Source organism: Sturnira hondurensis, unplaced genomic scaffold (assembly GCF_014824575.4).
Source record: "Sturnira hondurensis isolate 20B ecotype Veracruz unplaced genomic scaffold, ASM1482457v3 Scaffold0016663, whole genome shotgun sequence".
Classification (NCBI taxonomy): domain Eukaryota; kingdom Metazoa; phylum Chordata; class Mammalia; order Chiroptera; family Phyllostomidae; genus Sturnira; species Sturnira hondurensis.
Window position 1 is genome coordinate 13,785,981 of NW_028089294.1, and position 26,516 is coordinate 13,812,496.

The following is a 26,516-nucleotide window of genomic DNA, read 5'->3' on the forward strand; positions in this document are numbered from 1 at the left end:
GGTCTGGACCTGGAGAGGAAAGGGCCCCCACAACCACCATCTACAAGCCAAGCCCCACGTGCGGCCCCTGTGCCCTGAGCCTCCCTTCCCTCCCATCACCCCATTCTCCAGGCGCCTCACTGGCCCCACTGCATGACCCGCTGATGCTCACGTGTGTGGAGACTGGGCGCCCACCCCTCTGCGTTAAACTCTTCTCTGGTTTGCCACAGGCGGCAACGCAGCCTCAAATAATGACCCCGAGATGGACGGGGAGGACGGGGTGTCCTTCATCAGTCCCCTGGGCATCCTGTATACCCCGGCTTTGAAAGGTACCCTCTGCCAGGTGCAGAACCGACTCCTTAGGCCAGGTCACTTCCACCCAGCTACCACCTCAGAACTGCTGACGTGAGCCCAGGACACAGAGGCACGACTATGGGTCGCTGGCAGACAAGGCTGCCAGGTCCTCCTCTCACCCAGTTTTCTGGGAGTCAGGAGGTGTGGTCTGATGTGGACAGAGGCAGAAGACTGACCAGCAGGCAGGCCGGTCCTAGAACACGCAGCAGTAACAGGCTGAACCAACCTAAGGGCCAGGCATGCAGACCCTCCTACCCACTTCCACTGATGCACCCACACCTCCATACTCCACTCCCCAGAAGCACCAGGGACTTTCCCGCACAAAGCCGTGCTGCAGCGGCTGTGGGATGTGGGAACGGGGACCAGAGAACCCACACTGACTGGCTGGAGATGGGCGCAGGGGCTGGGTGGGGCGCGGGGCGGCCTCCCCAGGCCCCACCCGAGGCTCACCCTCTGTCCTTGCCAACAGTGATGGAAGGCCACGGGGAAGTGAATATTAAGCATTACCTGAACTGCAGCCACTGTGAGGTAGATGAGTGCCATGTGGACCCGGAGAGCCACAAGGTCATCTGCTTCTGTGAGCGCGGGACCGTGCTGGCTGAGGACGGCGTGTCCTGCATTGGTAAGGGGGTGGGGGTGGGGCCTAAGACTGAGCCACCGCTGGTTTCCACGGTTCTGGAGGCGTTGGGTGCAGTTCTGTAAACTTCATGACCACCCCCAACCCCCCGTCGTCCGCCCCAGCACTGATGTCTGACAACTAGGCAGAGAGGCCTGAGTGTGAGGGGCAGGCCTTGGCTCCCCAAGGAGTCCGAATTCATCTAGCCCCGCCCCTGCCCCAGGGCGTGAACCCTCACACCGACACCCTGGGGCCATTCCACCTCCACAGGGACCCCCCGAGTTCCAGGGACCCAGATACTTCTAAGGCATGTGCTTCCTCCAGACCGTCCCTTCCAGCTCCCAGTCCGCCGGTCCCCACTGGCAACAGCCTGTCGGGGATGTCCTCCTCCTGCACGTCTTCTGCAGGTTAAGCGACCCTTGAATTTCGATCCTTCACGTGGGACACAGCTAATGTCTCCTCTCCGTGCTGGTGCCCCACGCCTGCAGGTGTTTCCAATGTCCCTTCTGAAATGGGGTGTCTGGACCAGGCATGATTCTGCCGTGGGGTCGATGCCACTGTGGCGCCTGGGAGCCCCCTCCTGGGGCCCCAGGAGGTAACTCAGCCTCAGAGCGTCCCTGAGGGGCACCCTCTGTTGTTGGGTCAGACCGAGTTCATTGCCGCCTACAGCCCCTGAATCTCTTCCTCAGCCGCTGCTGACTCACCTTTTACCCCCAGTCCGTCGCCGTGCCGTGGGCGTTTTGGATTAATGTCCAGAATTGCATATCCAGGCCCGTTCCGGGCCTCCTTCACCCGAAGCCGCTGTGAAGCCGGGACGAACCTGCTTTATGCCCTGGGTCCTCTGAAAGGAAGGGTGGACGAGGTTTCCAGGCATGAGGCACAGGCGGCCTTTGTCCTGGCCAGGGAGGGCCTCTCTGACTCGGGTCAGCTCAAAGGAGAGTCGGCACGGTCACTGGTGTCTCGGGGGGACCTGTCTTCCAGTGTCACCCACCCCAGAGCCCCACCTGCCGCTATCGCTGGTCCTCTCCATCGTGACCTCGGCACTCGTGGCCGCCCTTGTCCTGGCGTTCTCTGGCATCATGATTGGTGAGTGTGCCACAGCCCTGGGGCTTCCCGGGGAGGCGGGAAGGCAGATGTGGCAGAGCAGGGCAGCACCTCAGGCTCTGCCATGGACCCCGAGGTGTCCCTCTATGTGGGTGGTGGCTGGGGCAGCCCAGGTTTCCAGCACAGTTGTGGGTCCCGAGGACCCCCTGATCCTCTGCAGCACTCTGCAGAGGTGGACGCCATAGCTCAAGCTCAGCCCCACCCCCAGACTTCCCTCCCAGCTCCCACCAGACACTGGCTTCAGCAGGCACTTCTCCTAGTTGGGCTCATTCCCTTTGTAACTCCTCAACCCCCCCCACCCACTCCACCTCCCATCCCCTCCCTACTACAACTGCACATGGATAGAAGCGAAGATAGATGCATAGAATGCATCTACAAGCATAGAATTGGAAGTTTGTGAGCCAAGGTGAGCTGATCAGTAGGTCTCAGAGGGCTCACATTGTGTGACCAGACTCCTACTTCCAGAAATGCCCAGGGCAGGTGAGCAGGGAGGTAAAGGAAGGCAGTGGGAAAGGCTCCAGGCTGCACTTTCAGAGCAGCCTCCTCGGGGGAGAGGAGCCCCAGGGGTGGCCAGGAGGATGGCAGCATGTGTAACTCCCACAGGTGCACCCTTCAAAGGGACAGGATGGTAAAAGCAAACCCGTTTTGCTCACTCACTACATGCCAGGCAGTTTACACATTTTAGTTCATCGAGGAGAGGAGGCAACTGAACGCACAGTAGCTGACTCATTTGCCCTGGGCCGGAGCGGGAGAGGCTGGGCTCTAAAGGCAGAATTCGCCCTGCGAATCCCAGTTTCTGGCTGCCTCCCCTGGAGTTTGCCTACAGAGCGCTCTCCCGAGTATAATAACGGAGATAATGGTCCCTTGCAATGGTAGAGCTCTTTAGAATTTTCCAAACCATTTCATATTGGTGAATTTATTTTACTGAGACAACCCGAGGCGGTGGGGACTGGGGGGCCTAGGGGACAGGGCAGGAGTTTCTTTTCCTGTCTACAGAGGAGGCTGGCAGCCCGAGATCACATGACCCAGTCAGTGTCACTCAGCCTGTAAGTAACAAGGGTGACATTAGAGTGCAGGTCCTCGGGTGCCAGTTTAGATGCCAGCTTAGCACCCTGTCCACTCTGGCAGTTCTCCAACTACAGGAAGCAGGAGTGATCGAGAGCCATCCCCATGCTCTCAAATCTGCCGCCATGTCTGCCCCCTCCCCCCACAAAGGCTGGGCAGGCCTGGTCCTGGAGACCTGACACTTTGAGGGTTTTTGCTCAGCCCTCACCCTCCTGCATTCGGGGCCAGACTTTCAACACAGTCTGGCGGTTCCCCCAGCCTCCTGCTGGCTCCCTCCCCACTTCCCCTCAGAGCCATTTTCCATAATCCTGTCTTGGGTCTGCTTCTCAGAGGACCCTAACTAATGTGTCTCTGCTCCGTATGACATGGTAAAACCTTTTCCATTTATATGATTTTAATATTTACATTTATTTTTAATAATTTTTTGATTAAAAGTACACTTTCACATCTATAATCATTTTGTTAGCATTACTAAGTGTGGTGGAAGAGTTTCGATCTCAGAGGAGGGGATGGAGATCCAGGAAGGCTTCCTGGAGGGGGGTGGTCTGTGCTGGGCTTCAGGAGCCGGGCTGCCTGGTCCAGGCCACACTCAGCTGACCTCCACCCATCTGCAGTGTACCGCCGGAAGCACCAGGAGCTGCAAGCAATGCAGATGGAGCTGCAGAGCCCTGAGTACAAGCTGAGCAAGCTCCGCACCTCGACCATCATGACGGACTACAACCCCAACTACTGCTTTGCCGGCAAGACCTCCTCCATCAGCGACCTGAAAGAGGTGCCTCGGAAAAACATCACCCTCCTCCGGTGAGTGCCCTGCCATCCTCCAGGGAAGGGGGCGTTGTGTTCCGGGGGCCTGGACGTCATCCCTGCACCACGGATTCCTCTAGCCATGGGAGGCCAGCCCAGCCCCACCCTCCAGAGGTCCCCAGAGGGGATACAGATTCATGTTCAAAGCCATTTGGGTGGTATTTAATCAGCACCCTGTGTGCTCGGTGAGAGTTTGCACAATGGGAGGACAACTAGTTGGGAGGAACCAGGATTCTCCTCAAAACCCACAGTGTCCCCTCCCTCAGTCGTCCTGGCTCCTCCCTCCTCCTGATGGAGCAAAGCAGGGCCTCTGAGCCGCAGAGCACCCTATGCATGTCTGACCCTCACTGAGTGCCCCCTGCCAAAGTGTCTGCAGCAGTCTGCCCCTCCCACCCCGGGGAGTGTTGCCTCCAGGGTGAGGGCCAGGCCTTGGCCTCCCCTGTGTCCCTGGCCACTGTCAGGGAAGTTCAACCATTGTCATGAATCCTGAGTTAGCACACCTCTTGCCAGCTTTCAGATAAATCCATGGAGGTCGGAATTGAGTGGCAAAGCCAGGTTGAGGGTGCAACTCCTGTGCACGAGCCCCAGCCCCTCATGGGCAGCCACTCGGTGCACGCAACCTTTTTTCATGACCAGCCTGCCTCTGCCTCATTGCACCTTCTTCTCCTTTGTGTAGGGGTCTGGGCCATGGTGCATTTGGGGAGGTGTATGAAGGTCAGGTGTCTGGAATGCCCAGCGACCCGAGCCCCCTGCAAGTGGCTGTAAAGGTAAGACGGGCTCCCTCGAGGACCCAACTGGGGCCAGTGGTCTCTACAGGCCGCAGGTGACAGCGCTCACTGCTGCCACTCATAGCCATCTCCCTTCTGTGCCAGACGCTGCCTGAGGTATGCTCCGAGCAGGACGAGCTGGACTTCCTCATGGAGGCCCTGATCATCAGGTAGTCCTGCAGAGACGCCCCATGCCCCGCCCCATGCCCCACCCCATGCCCCACCCCAGCCCCGCCCCGGAGCTGCTGCTGACAGCTGTCATCAGCATGCCTCTCTCCCCCAGATTCTTAGCCTGCCTTGCCAGGGCGGAGCAGCCCCACATGGTATCTCAAAACAAATCTCTGACCTAATCATTCCGTTGATACCCCTCTGCCTTCAACTAGCATCCCTGTGCCATCCATTCGTTCTCTTTCCCTTCTTCTTAAGCATAGACCGTGCTAGTGTTTGCCATGGAAGATATGATCTCCCTCCAGGTGCCTTTCCCGACAGTCCCCGCACTCACATCTCATGCCCCTAATGTGAGGGAGGCTGCCCCACCGCGGTCCATGCAGTAGGCCTGGATTCTGTCAACTGTAGGCACTGGGGCCCCTATCTGGAACCTCGGTAGCCAGGGCTCTGACTGTAGATCACTTTAAGGAGGACACAGGGGTTTGACCTTGAGATCTGGCTGGGCTCCTGGCCTCCTGTGGTACTGGGGAGCCTGACACACCCTGACAGGGTGGGGCAGCCTGGGGTCTCCCCTTGGTGGGGGTGGCAGAGGAAAGGAAGCTGGATGGTATGTGGTAGGCTGGTGGCGTCCAGAGCCACAGGGGGATAAACAGCGGGCTCCGTGCCTTGCTTGGAAAATAGTTTCTTTTCTGATTATACATGTAATACATGATTATTGAATGAAACTTGGAAAGTAGAAGATTATATGAAAAAGGCACAAATGGATCTATTGCACTACTTGGCAAAATCATTCTATTCCAACTCTGCATGTGAGTGTCCGTGTGCAGATTCCGGGCCCTGCTGCCCTGGGTGTCCCAGCGGGATCACATTAACAGGAAACCCCAAGTCTCCGGGCCTCCAGGAGGAGTCCATAGTGGGATCACGATGCCCCTCTTTCTTCTCAGTCTCTTTCACACACACCCCGTGGCAGGTCCTCCAGCTTCTGCCTCAGAGGACTCAGATGTACAACCCAGCGGGCAGTCCACACACCAGTCTCCGAGAACGACACTGGGGGCTCTCCTGTCTCCCCACCCCTTCCTCACCCAGGTGTCTGTGCAGGGCCCTCCCACCCCCAGCCAAATACTCTCCTGCAGATGGAGCTCCTGCCAGGCCTGCCCCCACATTCTTCCTTCTGCTCAGTAATGATACAGTTCTCAGCCGAGGCTCAGCACGGGACCCCTGCTACCAACGTCTGCAGAATGCATTTACGTAACGCATCTGCTGAAAACATAAAGTTATACCCTGCTTTCCCCCTTGAAGATTTTCCCAGACTCAGCTCAGTTCCATTTGCTTCCTCCCCCGTGCTCTGCAGCAAATTCAATCACCAGAACATCGTGCGCTGTATTGGAGTGAGTCTTCAGGCCCTGCCCCGGTTCATCCTGCTGGAGCTCATGGCAGGGGGGGACCTCAAGTCTTTCCTCCGGGAGACCCGTCCTCGCCCGGTGAGTGAGAACCAGTCTCTCCCCAGCACTTGTGCCAAGGAACAAGTGGGGTGAGAGGAACAAGAGCGGGCAGCCTGGGGAGCAGCTGGGGCGAGGGGCAGGGAGTCAGCCCCTGGGCCTGGATCTGGGGGCATGGCCAGGAGAGAAGGCACAAAATGTGAACGAGGCCCTGGGGGCTCGTGCAAGGCCTGTGCAAGGCTCGTGCAATGGGTTCTCCAGCCTGAGTCCATTTTTATGGCCAGCTGACCATGGAAAACCAAACTAGGGACAAGCACAGAGAGGGACATTTATGCCAACCAGGTCACTTACCCAGACAGCCGACGTGGGGTAGGTCCGTCTATATCCACTTGTTCTGACCCCACTGTCACTTCTCAAATGGTGGCATCGGACCTTGTAGTTTTACTCTCAAAATAAAGCGCTGAAGTGTTTAGGAAGATGCTGCATGTGTGCTATAGCTGGAGGGCTGGAGCTGGGGACAGTGGAGAGACCTGCGTGGATCCAGGAGCGCCACGCCCCTGGCCCACCTGGCCATTCGACAACCACATGGCCTGGGGCAGACTACCCAGTCCAGCCTCGGCGTCTGCGGCATGAAGTCCAAGGGCTGGACTGGAACATCTTGGACATGGTTCTGAATTATAGAACGCAGCACACTGGGTGGACTCAGGACCCAGCTACCCACTCTTGTTACTGCCAGGCTCTTCAGGAGGCCCTGGGTGCCAGGGACCGGAGCAGAGTCCAGAGTCCAGACGTGGCTTCCTGGAGTTGTCGCTGGACTGGGAGGACTACAGAGAAGACTTGCACCTCCCCACCCCCAGGACAACAGAGAAAGTCTGAGACACCTGCTACCGGACGCCCAGAGCTGAGCATTCTGTTCGCAGGGACTCCAAGTGGCAGCAGAAACCTTGATAGGTCACACCTGTTCCAGTCGCCACCTCTGGCCAGGCTCCACTCAGAATATCTTAGTCTGGGTGACCCATCTGGACATTTAAGAATCCCAACTAACTCCTTGAAACAATGGGTGTGTGTGTGCTCCTGAACGTTCCCAGCAGGGGGATGTGGGGGAAAGAAAGATGGACCCACTTTGGAACAGTCCTCATTGGCTTCCTCCTCTCTCCAAACCACTGCATGAACAGCACAGATCTTCCACGAGGAGGAGGCTGTAGCTCAGAGACAATAAAGGACTTGCCAAGGCCACACGGGACGTGGAAGAGCTGGGACCCAAAACTCAGGGCTTGTGACTGCTGACACTGCTTTTTCCAACCCACTGTGCCCTTTTCCCAGTGACCCCCTTGGGGACGCCACAGACGGCCACAGTGAGGCTGGGTCATTAAGAGCCAGCACTGCGAGCCAGGCAGGCGTCTCCGCCCAGGTCCAGGTGCCGACTCCGTGGCTTCTCCACCACCACCCACCAAGGCAGAGGCGTCAGTTCTTCTGCCCTGAGACTCAGCAGTGCTTCTGGCAGAGGCCCCACGGCAGACATTCAGTGGACACCTTGGGAAGAGGCATGGCTCTGGTCTTCCCACTGGACGTTCCTGGGCCGGAGGAGGAGGAGGATCGCACACACACAGGAGAAGCCTGGGATCTGTACAGGGGGCCTGGAAACCGCCACTCGGCCAGTCCAAGGACTTCGGTGGCTGGGGCCGGGGAGCAGTGAGGAGTGGGGCTTCTCTCTCTGTTGACGATGAGAGGTGATTTGAATATTGTTCCAAGACACCACGTACCAGGAAGGAGAGGAAAATCACTGACACCTCCCACCCCACAGTGCCCCACGCCTGACAGGCGCACGACGGTGGGATGGCCAACGCTCCTGGGACAGCCCCTTCCGAGGGTCAGGATTCCACCCACCAAATCTGCTCTTAACCCTTGGCCTGGCTCTCCTTGCCGAGGAGAGCCCCCAAGTCTCTCAGCACCGGCCATCCTCCTTCTCACCCGCCCCCACATACACCTCCCCATCCCAGGCGAGCTGGTCCTTCCTGAAATACCTGCCCCAGGGGCGATTTAAAAGGTCTGCCCCACAGAGGGAGCCCACACAGATGCATCTGTGGCAGCAGCTTCCCGGAGGTTAGAGAGCTGGGTGTTGTGTGTGGACTCTGAGCACCACAAAACCCAGCACAGTAAGGTGGGGTGCGGCCATCCACAGAATGTGACTGGAGTCAGCAGAGGGGGCTCATCTCAGTGAATCCTACCTGTGCTGAAGGAGGGAGGGACAGCTAATGATATCAAGGCTGGAGAAATATGGGGAGGGGGGTTAGAACAGGGAGTTGGTCCTCCAGGCTGCGGAACTCACTGAATGCAAAGGCCTGAATTCCACCTGGCTCACTGTTTGAACCCCCTAGGCTTTCAGGGCCTACATGATGACCTACTGTGTACAGGCTGTAGTCTGGCCACTCAGAAGCAGACAAGGTCTCTGTCCTCCCTTCCCACCCTCCCTGGAGCTCACAGGTTCCATGGACTTGCAGGATCCAAGCACCCCTGAGGTTGTCTGAGAGACTCTGGCTTCAGACAGCAAATGTATGGACATGAGTGGCCGGCAGATTACAGATGCGAGGGACAGAAAGCACGCCCAGGCTAACCACATTGGTCATGGCAATGACATTCGTGGGTAACTGATGAAAACATCACTTGGTCCTGGGACTCCACCTTTTCTAGAAGGCAGATCCTTTTAAATTTCAAAAACAATGTTTTTGCAGACCATCTTTACTCCATAGATGTTTGCTGAGGATTTATTATGTGCCAGATATGGGCTAATCACCATCTTTTAGTAACCGTTGAGTCCATCAATAATGACAAAATCCATTAAGGAGTCAGGGATCTCTTCACTCACAGTGGCAGTCATCACCCCCCACAGTGTCCATATGTGCATGGAACATGGTGACATCCATGGGAAATGGCTCTGGCACGTGCTCACAGCACGGGGGGCTCTTTGGAGCCCAGCAGTCACCGTGTACAGGAGGGAAGCTCCGATTTGGACTGGCACTCAGGTCTGGGTCTTTGGCTCCGGCCCCGTAACCCCCGTGCTGGCTCCAACTGCGTGAGGGGCCGTGAGTGCCCATGAAGAGTCAGCCCCCTGAGGAGCCAGTAAAGGGGGGCCACCGGCATCAACTTCTCATTGCTTTTCAAATGGCTTTTTACCACTTTTTATACGTTGCGTTCCGTCTGCGCCTGCGTCTCCCTCCATCTTCCCCTCTCGCTCTTCGACGCGTCGATTTTAGTAAATACATCACAGTCCTGTTTCCCACTGGGTGTGACAGTTCCCGCCCCGTGTCCTGCAGGTCTTCCTCTCCAAATGACCCGGGAGACGCTCCTTCAGGGACGACTAGCTATCGATATTATTCTGTTTTTTATTAGCAGCAGGGCTGTCAAACTCGTTTTCACGGGGGGCCGCATCAGCCTTTCTACCCAGCACTGCCGCAGGGTGGAAACACGGCGCTGGGCCGGAGGGAACACGGCGGAGGGCTGCATCCGGCCCGAGGGCCTTGTGCTTGCCCCCTGTGGTCTAGGCCTCCCTTGGGAACAGCCCCTCAGCAGCTGTGACCGAGAAACCATCCCACCTGTTTTCTCGCCTGTAAAGTGGGAGGCTGGTCTGAACGGTGTCCTTGAAAGGGACACCAGCGCTTGCGGTGCCCACACTCATACGCCCCACCCCAGAATTGTGAGGGGGCCCCCTCGTTGCTCCTCTGCGCGTGTTACTGTGTAGCGAAGACCCTGGGAATTCCTGTGACAGAGAGCTGGTTTAACCCAGGCATTCCCATGCCTCTTTGATCGACTTCCACCCCAAAAGCCCACTTTGAGAAGCACTGGCCAAGAGCCTCTCTGTGAGTGCGGGGCAGGGTACACCCGTCACCCCCATGGCCTGAGGTTGCCAAAGGAAGGGCCACACTCAGGAGCAGGCTTGGGGGGGCGGGGGGGGCCTGATTTGAAAGCCCCGGATGGATACAAACAGCATTGAGCATGCTGGCTATGCTCCCTGATCTCACACACACACACACACACACACACACTCACTCACTCACTCACACCCCTCACCAGCAGGTCATTTCTCTCCCTCAGGTGCTCCCTGACCACCCCCCCACACACACACACTCACACACACACCCTCACCAGTGGGTCATTTCTCTCCCTCAGGTGGCCAACTGTGTGCTTCTGTGCTGAGTGACTAGCGGAGCAGTTCATGTGCTCTGAGCAGCCACAGACAGGGAGCCCAGATAAACCTGGCCCCCGGGTTAATGCCTGGGAAGATTCAGTCCCTGCAGCGCGCCAGGCTCACGAAGCATTTGAGACATCAAAGGCGCTGCCCTCCTGAGTGATGGGACAGAGACACTCAGGGGAAGCCAGGGGTTTGGTCGGGACAGAAGGCGTCATCCTGACGCAGAAAAGATGCTCCCAATACTGGAGGAACATGGATGGATGTTTCCCTCAGAAACATATTTACTTCCCTTTTTCCCAGGACATGGGGACAGTCTCCCTCACGGTACCTGGTGTTTCCGACTGAACAAGGCCCCTGGTGAAACCCAACGCTCGGACGTGCGGTCTCCACACCGCAGCCCTGCCCATAACCACAGGGCCCTTCGGGGATCGTTCCCACTGTGCCCTGTGTGTCCTCCTAGCAATCAGCGAGGCCAAGTGCCGTGCCACTGTCACAGATGGGGACACCATGGCTTGGAGAGTGACACAGCAGTTAGCCCCAGGTCACACAGCCAGTGAGGGACAAGTAGGGATGAAGGCCAGGCGATTTTTTAATGCACAGCCAGCTGGGACCCCAAGGGGACAGCCCGTCCAGTCTTGGCCCCCTTGCAAGCACTTGAAGTTAGTGTTTTGTGTCTTCTCTCCCCAAGAACTTCTCACCAGTGGGTCATTTCTGTGTCGCCACAGAGCCAGCCCTCCTCCCTGGCCATGCTGGACCTTCTGCACGTGGCTCGGGACATCGCCTGTGGCTGCCAGTACTTAGAGGAAAACCACTTCATCCACCGGTGAGTCACGTGCCCTGCCCACCCCCAGCCCCCGCCTTCTGCTCGCTTCCTTCCAGGTCTCAGGGGCCCAGCCTCCCCTGTGGAGCACAGTCGTGGGTCCTCTCCAGTGCGGGTTCAGCTTGGCCTCTATGATGACTGCTTACTGTATTGGGGCTGCACTTGCCCCATATGTAAAGTGGGAACCACAAACCGCCCACTCAGCGCTGACGGCCTTGATGACCTGGCTGTTCCTGACTTCCTGTGGCCCCCTGCCTGCATCTTGCAGCGAATCCCCCAAGTCCCGTGGATCTTTAGCGTTCCTCTTCCTAGAACACCGAGCTCCCTGCAGGAAGTTTTAAAAGAGTTCGCATCTTCACTACGGGTGCTCAAAGGCTCAAACCTGTTTTACTCGACTTCACATCCCTGGCATATATGAGGCACAGGAAATGTTTGTTGAGTCAATTCATTTTTTCCTAAAATTCCATGCAATGAGCATAATGGTTATTTGATTTACTTCTACACTTCATTTCCTGTGCTGCACCCGCCCCTCGTCTTCCGGCGGTGTCTGCACGGCAGCCTCAAGTCTGCGCAGGAGACGCCACAGGTCACGCAGGGCGTTTTCCGCGTGGGTGCGGGGCTCTCTCAGCGGCCCTCTCAGCTGGCAGCTCCGTTGGGAACAGTCAGATGGCTCGTTAGGCTCTTTGCAAAGCTCTTCCCAATGAGTCCCCTCTAGTTTAGGAAAGCCTGGTGAGTTAACAGTCATTTGTAAACTCCCATCTTCGAAGAGGCTGAGGCGGGTGCCTGACCATTAGGATGTGCGCGTGCAAAGCAGGGAACGAGAGACGCCGCATGAGGTCACACACGGAAAAGCCGTAAGCAGACAAGAAGCTATGCTCTCTCCTAAGGAAAATGGGGAAATCAAAAATCAAGGAACACACTCACCATGGTGCCCAGAGGCATTCCCAAAACAACGCAGGCGCCTCTCGAGCTGGCTTATCTGTTCACGGCCTCCTCACTGTGCGGCCTTCGGTCCTTCCTGGAGTCGGAGCCTTTCCTGGTGGGAGTAACAGGAGCAGAGCTGGAGCTGGGGCCCAGCCTTTGTGGGGCCGCACCCTCCACTCGGAGTCACGGCCAGTCTTGCCACTGCTGTTCTCGCCCTCCCTGTTGCGCCCAGAACTTTCCACGCATCTCAGCTCTGGGCTTGACTGAGGCTCGGATCTGACAAGGTTGTGCTCTTTGTGGAATTCGTCCTTGGTTACAGCCACCTTTGCCTCTGCGTGTACGTCCTCTAAGTCTGGACTCATCCGAGAGGAGCCTGTGCAGTCACCTTGGCGACTTCAGATGTCCCCCTTTGCTTCTTCCCGAGATCACTTCTGCTTTTTTCCTCTCCTCCCCAGGCCAGTCACGGAGCATACAGATTCTCCGGCTGACAGACCGTATCCATCTTTCCTCTGATGTTGTCAAATCTGCCTCCCTAGAGCCATGATACCTTGGACCACGTCCAATGCTCTGTTATTAGAGATGATAAGATAAGAGGATCACATTCTCTCAAGATTTCTATCACTTTCATGTCTATAAATAGTCAGTGAAGGTCAGATTTTGATCCCAGAGAAATAGTTCGCTGCTGCTTTTATCTTTTTTTGAGGAATGAAATTGTCAAAGATAAATCAAGAATGTATCAGATGATCTGCTTTATAAGCAAAAGGCGACTTCCAGCAGAAATTGACCGTCTCCATCCAAGCCTTTCTCCCAGGGTGATTGGCATTAGAAAAGCATCTTTTGCATCTTCTAACTGGCCCACTCCCACAGAGAAGTGTTGCCTCACCTGCAGTTCTCCCTCCCCGGCCCCATGTCTGCCCCATGGCTCCCGGGCTCCCAGCCAGTGCACCTCCTGAACCCAGAGCAGAACGCCCCTACCGGATCCACACACTCCCGTGTTCTCTACTAGGTCTGTTTCCTTGGGTTATGGTTTATTACCATCTCAAGAATTATATGTCATTCTACCAACTCTGGGTGTGCTCTATGATACTCTATTTACTTTCTTGCCATTGAAGTCAAGCGACCTTGGCTTTTCTAAGCAACCTTTCTGTGCACAACCCCGCCAACCCCCAGCTGGAGCCGTAAATATTGTTCCTGGTCTGCTTTGCTGTTATTTCTCTTCAGAAGATGTGGCTGTATAGTCGCTATTTTTCTTCTGTTTGATATCGCACCTCTTATGCTTCTATAGTTTTTATTAGGGCACTTTATGCACCATTGCTCCTCAAAATTCAACAGAAACCCCTGGATGTGGTCAATGGCAGTAACGAAAACCGTCCCCCTCCCTGGCCCCTTGTTCTGGTGTCCTTAGCCAAACCTTCAATCCAGGTCCTACTTTTCAAATACTATCCAGTTGTTTATTTTCCATGTCTTTCTTGACCAAAGAGCCAGACCTTCACGAAACCAGTCAAAAAAATGAAAACACCACCGGTGGCCCCACGTACTCCTACCTTTTTTCTGTCCTGGACTTCAATGTTATCGGGGGCCGTTCCAGACCTCCGGCTGCACCCTGCATTCCCACACGCGTGTCAAGAGCAGGTGGGAGGGCAGGCAGTGAGCAGGAGTGGCTGAGTCTTGGATGGCTCGGACCGGACCTTGCGGGCAGGTCACAGGCCGACAGGCCATCAGAGCAGGACTGGACAGAAGCCATTCTTAGCCACTTAGCTATGAGGCCCACAGCTTAGCAAAGGCTTTGGATAACATCATGGGTGCAAGTCCTAATGGCGTATTAAAAAAGAAAACTATAGCCCTGACTGGTGTGGCCTAGTAGGTTGAGCATTGTCCCACACAGCGAAAGATCGCCAGTTCAGTTCCCGGTCAGGGCACATGCCCAGGTTGTGGGTCAGGTCCCCAGTTGGGGGCTCGTGGGAGAGGCACCCGATCAATGTCTCTCTCACATTTGGATGTTTCACTCTCTGCCTTTCTCTCTCCCATACCTTCTCTCTAAAAATAGATAAATAAAATGTTTAAAAAACTATAAACATTTGGGAATACTTTACCCTACTTGAACTTGACATAGGGAAGCCGTGCTAAACCAAGCAGCAGTCTGCACAAACAGTAGCCTAAGGACAAATGGCATTTCTTACATCCCTGTGTTATCTGCTTTTAGCGTAATTTGCTTAATAAAGTGAAGATGATAATAGCCTCCTCTACCCCATAGGGTTGTTGTGAGAACTAGATATGCAGCACTTAGAACAATACTTAGTACATAGCAAAAGGCCAACACATTCTAGTTTCTATTATAGTTATTTTCATGTTATTACCCTATTAAACATTTTCAATTATCTCCCTAATCATTTCCCATTGGCCTGTTAGTTCTGAGGCCTAGAATTGGCATAGCCATTTCTTTTACACCACAGTCTAATGTAGTAAAGGAAATGTAGAGCAGAAGATATTTGAACTTCAGATTAGAGGCGAAAATTCTGGTGATAAATACGTTTATTTTCCCAGGGACAAAATAAGAAAATAGATTTTCTCTCTCTCTTTTTTTTTTTCTTCCCAGGGACATTGCTGCCAGGAACTGCCTCTTAACCTGTCCAGGCCCTGGAAGAGTGGCCAAGATTGGAGACTTCGGGATGGCCCGAGACATCTACAGGTGAGTAAAGACCACCTTCCCCCCTCACAGCCCATCCCCTCAAGAGAACAGGACATGGCTGCCTGTGCCCTAAGTCATCCATCTCTGGCACCTTGTCAACCTGCTGCCTAAAATTTCATTAAGTTCCTTTTCAGGATGTGGGAAACCGTAAGTAGTGCCCGCTCCTGACAATTCTAGATCTGGGATCGCACTGCCTGCCGTAACTGACAGCAAGTTCTTAATGAGGTCGTCCCTCTGGTTCCAATGCTCTTACGCTAATCCATGCTGAGACATGGAATAACTTGGATACACGATATGGAAAACGTTCCTAAGTAAACTGAACAGCCTTAGTTTCCCCCACGCCAGGCAAGAGCGCCCAGAGCTGACCGGTACAGGGCCCCAGCTCACTGGCTGCTGTTACCAGGAGACTCAGAAGTATAGCCCAAAGCCTGTAGGTATTTAGCCCGGCCTCATTTCTTTTTTCCCCTGTAACAGTCTCAGGGGTATATATAGAAAGTAAAATAGCCCTGGCTGGTGTGGCATACTGGATTGAGTGCCAGCCTGTGAACCAAAGGGTCACTGGTTCGATTCCTAGTCAGGGCACATGTCTGGATTATGGGCCAGGTCCCCAGTAGCGGAGTGTGTAAGAGGCAACCACACATTGATGTTTCTTTCTCTCTCCCATCCCTTCTCTCTAAAAGTAGATGAATATCATATTTTTTAAAATACTTCTATTGCACTTTGCCTCACGTTACCTCATCTAATTATTTACAACAGTTACTTGCTCCCTGAGCCGAGCAGCTCACTCACAGTCACAGATCACACCTTCCCCAATCCAGGGACAGAGAGAGATGGTTACATAGAGCTCTCACTATTCCAAGAGCCAGGGAGACTCCCCGAAGGCCTCTGTCAGAACTGGGGGATGTTGGCACCGTCCTGAACCCATAGGGGAGCAGCACCTGGAAGATGACGACTTAGGGATGACCCTGACCCTGGTCACCTACTACTGGTCTCCACCATGGTACCTTCTTTTACTGCCCAAAGTCTCAGCATCCTTCCCCTCCCTGCTCAGGGAACCCCAGGAGTGGCTGTGGCTGACGACACGAATGCTGCAGTGTGACGCAGCTGGCCCTTGCTGTCCGCCCTCAGCTCCGACAGCTGCCCCACTCCAGGCTTTCCCACCCCAACCTCCCAGGAGAGCTCTTCACCCCTCAGCCCCGCCGGCCCCCCCAAGCACTTCCAAGCCGCACCTGGAGCAGGAATCGATTCTTCCTCTGTGTCCGGGGCTTCCTGTGCACTGACCTCATTGCACGTGGTATTCCATACTGCAGTTGTTCTCACATCTGCTTCTGCCACTAAACTGTATGTGCTCAGAACTCATTTCTGTGCTCACCGCATGGCAGAGCACCTGATGCGCTCTGACTACTCAGTTCTTGTTTGCTGAAGTAACTAGTTCATCAGGGCAGCTGGTGGAGCGGCTGCCTCCTGCAGCACGCCCTGGCCGGAGAACAAAGCGCTGGGGGCAGAGCTGGTGTCAGAGGTGCAGGAGGCCATGCATTCGTGTTTGTCAGTGAGCTGCACTCATGACCTCACAGGACGTGACAAAACTCACACCTGAACACAGGCCTCTGAAGCCCACTCCGCCCGGTGCTCTCCTGCGGGGCTGTGCTACCACAGGCAGCTGCCCGACCAGCCGCCTGCAGTGGGCGGTGGGTGTCTGTGTGGCACTGAGCGCTCTCCGAGTGCTGGGAAGGAGCCCAAGTGAGTAAGACACANGTTCATCAGGGCAGCTGGTGGAGCGGCTGCCTCCTGCAGCACGCCCTGGCCGGAGAACAAAGCGCTGGGGGCAGAGCTGGTGTCAGAGGTGCAGGAGGCCATGCATTCGTGTTTGTCAGTGAGCTGCACTCATGACCTCACAGGACGTGACAAAACTCACACCTGAACGCAGGCCTCTGAAGCCCGCTCCGCCCGGTGCTCTCCTGCGGGGCTGTGCTACCACAGGCAGCTGCCCGACCAGCCGCCTGCAGTGGGCGGTAGGTGTCTGTGTGGCACTGAGCGCTCTCTGAGTGCTGGGAAGGAGCCCAAGTGAGTAAGACACACGCCCTGCTCTCGGTGCTCCCGCTTGGGGCCTTGCATTACTGTGGATCAGCAGGAACAGGCTGTATTTACAAGGCTGGAGTAATGTTATTCCTGGTGAGTTCCTGTAAATGAAACCCAGCGGGGAAATCCAAGCATCCCCCGGTGGGTATCTCAGTCATTACACGGGTCTTTCCTTTTACGTCTCCAGTGAGCAGTTTGCCTCTGACTCAGTGACACAAAGTCCTTAACCAAGTGACCCCTGTCCCCTCACTCTCCTCCTGAACCACAGAACCCTCATTCGTGCCAGCCCTTCAATGGGTGGGCTCGTTGCCACTTTCTCAAGCTGCCTGGAGCTCTGCTCTGAGCCATCTCCAGAGCCAAGTTCCCTTTCCTCTCCTCCCCGACAGAGCGAGCTACTACCGGAAGGGGGGCTGTGCCATGCTGCCGGTGAAGTGGATGCCGCCGGAGGCCTTCATGGAAGGGATATTTACATCCAAAACAGACACATGGTGAGTCTCTCTGCTGCTCTCCTTCAGGTCTCCCCTGGGCCTTAAGGGGGTGACCCCACCCTCTCAGCAGGGAGGCATCAACAAACCTGCAGCACCACGGCACCTCTCAAAGGCGGGCTGATTTTGAATCCTCAGGAAGGCTGGTTAAGACAGACTCCTGGACCCCCCCCGGGGGTTAGAGGTTCAGGCTGAGCATCTTTGTGTCTTACACGTTCCCAGGTGAGGCTGATATGTGGCCAGGGGACGCCCACCCACTGAGAGCCATACGTGATTTCTTTTCTTTCTTCTTCTTCTTCTTTTTTTGTACATAACAAAGTTGGATTTATTACAAGAGTGCAACATTAAGATTAGACAATCGAGCGTGGAGATTCTCCACTTTGACAGAGTAAAGGAGAAAAAGCAGGGAAGCACTGAAGGGCTGCTGGTGATGGGGGGACCCGTTCTACAGCTAAAAATAGGTTTGGGAAACACTGCCTGTGCCTTAGCTCCCGGAACTTACCTGCCCTGCGTGACTGCAGCGTGTGCTCCCTGACCAGCATGTCCCATCCCTTGTCCCCTCTTCCCACATCCTGTTCCTGTCATTCCACAGATAAGTGAGCTCACACAGTACCACACGTGTGAAGTCTGGTGGATTTCACTCAGCATGATGCCCGCCAGGTTCATCCACGTTATCGGAAAAGGCAGGATTTCCTTCTCTTTAAGGCTGAAAATGTCCATTTTATATATAATATATATGGATGAATTTTAAAAGGTGGTAGGTGTGGTTATATATACACACATGTATTGAATATATGTATTAGTACATATTAATCTAGACAGCTAGTTATTAATTATATTAATCAAAAGGAAAATATATACACACATCACCTTTTCTTTTTTAAAGGTTTTATTTCTCAAGAGAGGGGATGGGAGGGAGAAAGAGAGGGAAATCCATGTGCAGTTGCCTCTCGCGCACCCCCTACTGGGGACCTGGATTCTTGCCCTGGCTGGGAACCAAACTGGTGACCCTTTGGTTCGCAGGCCTGCACTCAATCCACTGAGCCCCACCAGCCCGGGCCACGTCACCTTTTCTTTACCCATTCACCTGCTGACGGAACTTAGGTCGTTTCCGTGTCTGGGCTGCTGTTAATAACACTGCAGTGAACAGAGCATGCAGCCGTCTCTTTGAAACACTAATTCGTTTTCTTGGATAATTACCCGGAAGGGGGACTGCTAGGTCGTAAGATAGTTCTAGCTTTCCCTTTGGCTCATCCTAACGCAGTGGATATCAAAGTGAGGCCCTCGATCAGCAGCATCAGCCTCACCTGGGAACCTGTTAGAAACAAAGTCTGAGCGCCTGCCCTGCAGTGGAAACAGGCTAACGAAACAAAACTCAACAGGTCAGCCCAGCGCTGGTGGCTTTAATGAGCCCTCCAGGTGATTCCTACGTGCACCCTCGTGAGAGCACCACTAGCTGCCCCCTGCAGGCGCGGGGAGGAACTGAGGTATTTAAGGCTTTGTTCTGAACACAGGCCTAGCCTGCGACCCAGCAATCCCAGCACCCAGTGTCTAGTTAGAGAGGATGACGCAAATGGAGGTGGACACAGGGGCCCCTCTGCAACACTGTTCACAACAGAGGAAAAGCTGACACAGCCTGGCTACCTCTCACGTAGGGAAGAAAAAAACTGTGGTTTACCCACTTGTATATCATTCGGTGGTATAAAAGAACACACTCCACCCACATGTATCAACATGGATTAATCTCAAAAACTGTATTGAGTCAGGGGGCGGGGAGAAGCAAGTTCCAAAAAGGAGTGGGATGTGATTTATGCAATACATATAATTTTATAGTACACAAATTAAGTCTATAATATAGAAACTTCATTGTTTATTCTTTCACACATTGTAAAAAAAACAACATGGGAAAGATGCGTGCTGACTTCAGTGGAGGGAAGAACGGAGGGGGGGCTCGCCTGTACCGATTTTATTTCTTCAAAAAGAGAGAACTGACCCAAAGAAGGCAAAGTGTTAATATCTAGCTACACAGGTATCTATTGCTTTTCCTTTTTTAGAGGTCAGATGGTTTTATGAAATGCTTTACAAACAAATCACATAACTTCAGATACTAATAAGGGCTATGGAGACAAAAAAAAAGCGGAGGACCAAGTGTTTGCGTGGTTGGGCGCTGGAGGAGGGAAGCTGCCCCAGAGTGGGTGCTGGGGAAGGCTCCGTGGGGGCGGGGCCACGCCGGCACCCCAGGACAGCAGGGCACGCTGGGTATGCTGCGGAAGGGCTCTCCAGGCTGAGTTTGCTGGACAAAAACAAGTCTCCAGAGTGGAGCCAGCAGGCACAGGGCCAGTGCGAGTGGAGACAGCAGGGGCAGGCAGTGGCCTTAGGGCCCAGGTGAGGGAGGGCGGGGCTCATTCTGAGCACAGAAGGGCCAGAAGCAAGAGTATAACATGACCTTAAAAAAACCCTCACTTGCTGCCACTGGAAACAATGCACTAGGGCAGGTGAAGAGGGGAGAGCATTAGGAAAGCACCACACATTTCTATATAAGAGAAGGGCCAGGCTTAGAGGTCTCAGTGGAGGCCGTTAAAAGCGCTTAGATTAAGCCCCGCCTTGGGAGTAGTTGCCAGCAGACTGCGGAAAGCTGGCTGTGGGAGGGGTGGGGAACACTGGGACCGAGGCAGTGCCCAAGCTGGCAACTCGTGCCAGCACCTGGCCAGTGGTGGCACAGGGCTGCACAGAGGGAGCGGAGCTGGTTGGGGCGCCAAGAGAACGCTCAGCGCTGCTGCCTGACTCCTTCTTGGCCAAGCCAGCTGCCGCCAGAGCGACTCACTGAGGAGTCAGGCAGACAGCCCGTGTCCCCAGTTTTTCGGTGTTGGTATTCTCTGGGTCTCGTCACTTCATTAGAATCACCCTAGAATTCACTGGGATAGTCTAATCTTAAATTCAGGGAATTTATCCTAAGCAAACTGTCCTTTTAAAAAATGCACAAAGATGTTCATCGCAGTATTTTAAAAATTGAAAATGACGTGGAGATAATAGAACAAAATATGGCAAAACTATTCAGGGGACTGTTTTATAGCCATTGAAATTTCACATCTGTGTCTATGTGTGTCTGTGTCTGTGTGTGTCCATGCACGTCTGTGGGTGGCCGTGTGTGCACACACACGTGTCTGGCACCCGCACCCACACCCCTGTCCTGTGCGCAGGTCCTTTGGGGTGCTGCTGTGGGAGATATTCTCGCTGGGGTACATGCCCTACCCGAGCAAAAGCAACCAGGAAGTTCTGGAGTTCGTCACCAGCGGAGGACGGATGGACCCACCTAAGAACTGCCCAGGGCCTGTGTACGACTCCTTTGGGAACATTTTTAGAAGTTACTAAGCACAGTTCTACTTTTAAAAAAAAAATCTGCAGCCACCTCTGTGTTTCTAAGATGAAAGGGGGCAGATGGCTGACCTCGCTGAACACGATAGGAATGGGTCTGTGACCCCCAAGGAGAAGGGCTAGTCTCCCAAAGCGACGTCACCCCCGAAAGGGCGTCCTTTGTCTGCCTCAGAGCTGTGGACTCGCCAGGCTCACACTGCTCAAGGAATTTGGGGGCCGCCCCTCTGGCCCTGCGCGGTGGTCCCGGAGTGCCCTACGCACAAGGCGGGGCAAAAGTGCCGGTTCACACACACAGCTGGGGACCTACTTTTGCCCCGCCCTGGGTTTCCATTCCCTGCGCTTTCTGCCGTCCTGTCTGTCCTCCCTCTCCTGCTCCCCACAAGCAAGGAAGGTGGGTGATGTGATCAGAATGTTCCTCTCCAGAGGAGAGGCTTCAGTTCAGGAAGGGAATGGGAGGAGTCACAGTTAATGGGCCCAGCAGGGCTGTGTTGAAGAGCTTCCATATCACACCTTCCCTACCTGGCACGATTCCTTAGCCCAACAGCAGAGGGCAGCAGATGCCAAACGCACGGGACCCAGAGGAGTTGCCGCCCTCCAAGAGAGCACCACCCAGCCACCCCCATCCCAGTCAGAGAAGTGCTGGGAGGAGAAATGGGTTTTTCATCCCTGTCTCTCCTGATGTTAACGAACATGCTCATTCTCCTTCTAGATACAGGATAATGACCCAGTGCTGGCAACATCAGCCTGAAGACAGGCCCCACTTCGCCATCATTTTGGAGAGGATCGAGTACTGCACTCAGGTACAGATGTTCCCCCCGCCCCCGCCGGCATTTACACGGAGAAGTGTCAAAGACAGAAAACACGAAATGCAAAACAAAAGTTAAACCAGCTAGAAAGTGTGCGTTATGGTCAGGAGAATGAATGTTAATTACCTCTGGAGTAAAACAATTGGTTTCTCAGTTTGCACATTTTATAATACTAGTAACTGCCACTTCCTTCACCAGCAGGTGACACAGTGACAGGCACGCAATAATAGTAAGGAATCAAGTCAATTCACAAGTGCAACTAAATCCCCACTGGGCACCTAATGTCTCATGAAAGAAAATGGAAGCTTCAAAGAAGTACGGGACACACGTGCCCTGAACAGTTTCTAGGCTGGCTGATGAAATAATTAGCAGCATATAGTTGTTAAATTGCACGTCCAACGACGTTCGGTAGCAGGATCAAAGGAAGGGAGGGTCAGAAGGGTCTGGAGAAACGTACCATCATCGACCTTAGTGCAGCATCTGTAATGCACCAGCCGCTGCCCACGAGCTTCATTCAGTCCTCACTGGGGTGCATGAGGTGTCCTCATTTTCCAGAGGAGGAGGGGAGTCTCCCAGCACTCCCGCTGGCCGGGGCCGATCCCTCTGCTCCCCCATTTCCAGTGGACAACTAGCCCTCCTACCTCCTCGGCACCCACACCCGTCCCACCACCTGCCCCCCAGGGTGAGTGGGGGTGATCCTTCCCGCCCTTGAAGGCAAACCCTCCACCCCCACCCGCACCGTCAGCTGCCCCCCAGCTTTCATTCCACAGTGACCTCTACCATATCTGTCCTCTCTCTCTCTGCCAGGATGTTAACGTGGAGAATGTTGTGGGAGTCAGTCACCCACTCTCTCCCTAAATCCCCCCCTCTGAGTTGTGACCAAAGACATATCCATTTTCAAGATAGGACAGTCATTTCCTAGCCTCCTGAATCCATCGAATGGGTGCACTGGGGAGGGGGATGGCATTTATCTGGATGGACTTCATTATCCAGGTTATTTGGGGTTCTTGCAGAAACCTTGATATTCAGTGGTACTTTAGGTTATTACGTTGTAATACTAATGGAATATACCACTTAAATACAGGGTCGGGCAACAGTAGGTTTACAGCTGTGAGTACACAGGAGTTTTTTCTTCTATTGTTACATATTGATTACTGTATTGGTTTCCATACAGACAACTGTAAACCCGCTTTTGCCCACCTTGTAGATACACTTTGGAGTAATTTTCCCCCAAAGTACACACTGTTCCTCAAAACCAGGCGGTTCTATCAGAGCACATGTGGAATCACTCACTTTAGACATTAGTAACTGATGGGAAAGGACCAGAAGTAGAGAAGCAGAAGGCAGTTATCTTTTATTCCCAAACTCTTTCCTGACGAATACTTTTCTGTTAAACTGCAGTGATGGTTTGCCCAATTTGCATAAAATAGTGAAGAACTCAACTTCCCCGAGTTCACATTTCCTTCCATGAATTCCCCTCGCACCTCCAGCCACTGTTCTCCTGTATCACAAGCCATGGCTGGGACACCCGCCCAGCACAAAGCTGGGCATGGGAGCGGTTTTCCTTATGGCGCCCCAGCGTCCCTGGGGCTTCGCAAAGGGCCTCCTCAAACCCAGGCGAGTCGCAGAGCTGCGGCATTGCTACCGCTAACGTGCAGTGAACTGCTGGTGCGACGCAGAGAAAGCTCTAATCTCGAAGAACCCATCTACCAGAACCCTTCCCGGTAAGGAGGAAGGAAACAGCAGGGTGCAGGCGTCTCTCTCCTCCCCTCCCTCCCCAGCCCCCGGGGCCCCATCACACACACTCGCATGCACACGCACACACACCTGGAATGAAACACAGTTTTCATTTTAGTTGGAAAGACTTTATTGGGAAAAGACTGGAATAATTTTTCGGTCTAGTTGGTAGTTGTTTTTAAATCCACTAACCTGCAAGGTTTGTCCAGTAGTGGTCGCTGCAGAGCCTCCCCTGCCCCCGCCCTGCCCCAGGCGGTGGGTGCTTCCCAGCACCGGGCACACACTTGACACAGAGCGTAGTATCCTCGAGATCTTCAAGGATAAGGTGACTCCCCATTGGTTTCTTATTCCCCAATGCCCATAAACTAATTTTTTCCCCATGAACATGGGCCGTTTCCTCACCGGTAAAGTGTGGATGAGACCATCACTCAGGTATCTTCCCGACCCAGCATTCTGCATCTGTGATTGAGTTTTAATCCGTTCGTTTCTCCTACCTGTAGGACCCAGATGTGATCAACACGGCCCTGCCCATAGAATATGGCCCACTCGTGGAAGAGGAGGAGAAAGTGCCCACGAGGCCCAAAGACCCCGAGGGAATCCCTCCTCTGCTCGCGGCTCCTGCCCCAGCTAAAGGGGAGGACGGGCAGGGCCCGGCCGCCCCGCCGCCTCTGCCTTCCACGCCCCCCGGCAAAGCCGCGAGGAAGCCCCCAGCGGCAGAGGCCTGCGTCCGCGTCGCCCGGGGGCCGGCGGCGGGAGGGGGACACGTGAACATGGCGTTCTCGCAGTCCAACCCGCCGCCGGAGCCGCGCAAAGCGCAGAGATCCAGAAACAAGCCGACCAGCCTGTGGAACCCAACTTACGGCTCGTGGTTTGCAGAGAAACCTGCGAAGAAGAACCACCCTCCCGCAACCAAGGACGAGCACGCCAGGGGGTACCCGGGACAGCAGGGCGGCCGAGCGGAGCCCCCGCACACTGCGGCCGTGGCCGGCAGGGGCCCGGTGGCCGCCCTGCTGCTGGAGCCCTCCTCGCTGACCGCCAGCATGAAGGACGTGCCCCTGTTCCGGCTGCGCCACTTCCCATGTGGAACCGTCAACTACGGCTACCAGCAGCAGGGCTTGCCCCTGGAGGCCGCGGCCCCTGGAACCAGTCACTACGGGGACGGGGGGCTGAAGAACCCGCCTGGGCCCTGAGCCCACGGGCACTCGCTTCTTTTCCTTGGGAACCCTGGGCCCACGGGTGGGGGGTGAGGGGGACAGGTCATGAATAGCTCCTCCCCAAACCAGAGACCAAATGTCACTTTTCATTTTGTGCCAACTTGTTGTGAAGTGCCACATACAAAAAGCTGTATTCTCAAAATGCTTTCCAAAGGTTTTGAGCATGGGTTCACGCTATCGTTTCAAAAGAAGAAAGCATCCTCAAGACGGGTGAGAAACGCAAGGCCGGGATTTGGCCGCGCAGGGTTGGCGTCCCGGCCTGGCCCGCACGCTGTGTGCGCGCCCCGCTCCGCCACAGTCAAAATCAGCTGCGCGCGCGTCACACCCGGAGTCCCGGCGCTCCTTTCCCTGGCCCATGTGGACCTGGACCACGTGGGGGGAGAGGGAGTGGAAAGAGACGTTCTCTACTCGGAAAATTCATGCGTTAGAGGACCATTTACACGCTTTCGGTTGTGCCGATCCACCCACGATCGTAGAAATGTGAACAGTGACAGTAGCAGAGACACGCGTGTGTCCTCATCTAAAGGACGTGCGACGTGCGAGGCGCTCTGAGCAGGAGGAAGCCCCAGTGCGGACCCAGAGATTCTAAAGCTCCCTGTTAATATATATACCTCATGCCTTAAGAAAAGCTCCCCGACCAAAAGTGAACATCCGAGTGTGAGGTTTCCTACCGGATTGAAAACTGAAGATTGAAATTCGTTAGTGATTTTAAAACTTTCCACTAACTAAAGCACTCTGATCATTTAAAAATAAAAATTTGAAGCAGCAGCGATACGTCCAAAGCACAGAAACATACCCCTTCAGGGGCATAATGTCAACCCATCTTAGGCCAAAACCTTCTCACAATTTCAGTCACGAAAGCCACCAGACCCAAGTCTCTCCTTGCAGCGACAGAGGGTCCTTGGAGCAGCAGGCCCTCGGCGGCCCTGCAGAGGGCGCTCCTGCTGCCCGCCCTTCCTCCCAGCGTTCGCCGTCTTCCCGCCCCAATCTCGTGAGCCCAGCGCACACAGAGCGAACACATTTGCTGGAATACACACGGTACAATTTGTACAGCTGTCGAATGCAGATTAAAACCAAGAATTTTTCCTCTGGAGGGCAATGAGTAAAGGAATTAAGGGACATTTGGAATGCCGAGGTCAACGCTGACATGTTCTGAACTTGGCTTTCACAGATGAAATGTATTTCCACAAAAACACATTGGGGATCAATTAAGCTTTACATGTGCACTTGTACAGTGATTCACCAGGAAGTTTTCACTTCATTCTTTCTTTCCGCTTTGCCTCCATTCTCTCTCCCCGCTAGCAGCTGCGCCAAAGCATCACTCCAGGAGGAAAGGACTTGTTACCTGCCGGACTCTAAGCATCCCCAAGCAAAAGGACTGTATGTATATATACCTTTCCCCGACCTCCTCAGTCTCGCCGAAACCCAGAGCCTCACTGTGGATCTGGGAAAGCCCTTCTGCTCCAGACAACACAAGACAGTGTCCACGCCTCCTGTGCAGACGCACTGTCCACGCGGAGGCCGGCCCCCTGCAGACACTCGACCCCACCACCTCATCTGCTTCACATAACAGACGCATCTCTAAATAACTGTATCTGGAATGTTTTGGCTCATGCCGGGCACAAAAGTAAANCGCTTTGCCTCCATTCTCTCTCCCCGCTAGCAGCTGCGCCAAAGCATCACTCCAGGAGGAAAGGACTTGTTACCTGCCGGACTCTAAGCATCCCCAAGCAAAAGGACTGTATGTATATATACCTTTCCCCGACCTCCTCAGTCTCGCCGAAACCCAGAGCCTCACTGTGGATCTGGGAAAGCCCTTCTGCTCCAGACAACACAAGACAGTGTCCACGCCTCCTGTGCAGACGCCCTGTCCACGCGGAGGCCGGCCCCCTGCAGACACTC

General features: G+C 54.5%; 1 protein-coding gene across 1 annotated transcript; it reads left to right on the forward strand.

The window, feature by feature from the left end:
• The first annotated feature begins 103 nt into the window (after positions 1-103).
• Positions 104-25,607, forward strand: LOC119001399 (ALK tyrosine kinase receptor-like). Its single transcript, XM_037066835.1, has 13 exons — positions 104-308; positions 803-955; positions 1,931-2,035; positions 3,733-3,919; positions 4,599-4,689; positions 4,795-4,859; positions 6,209-6,338; positions 11,211-11,308; positions 14,826-14,918; positions 17,384-17,485; positions 20,683-20,817; positions 21,567-21,657; positions 23,901-25,607. The coding sequence occupies exons 1-13, from the start codon at positions 242-244 to the stop codon at positions 24,588-24,590; spliced, it is 2,007 nt and encodes a 668-aa protein (XP_036922730.1). The 5' UTR covers positions 104-241; the 3' UTR covers positions 24,591-25,607.
• Positions 25,608-26,516: the final 909 nt, after the last annotated feature.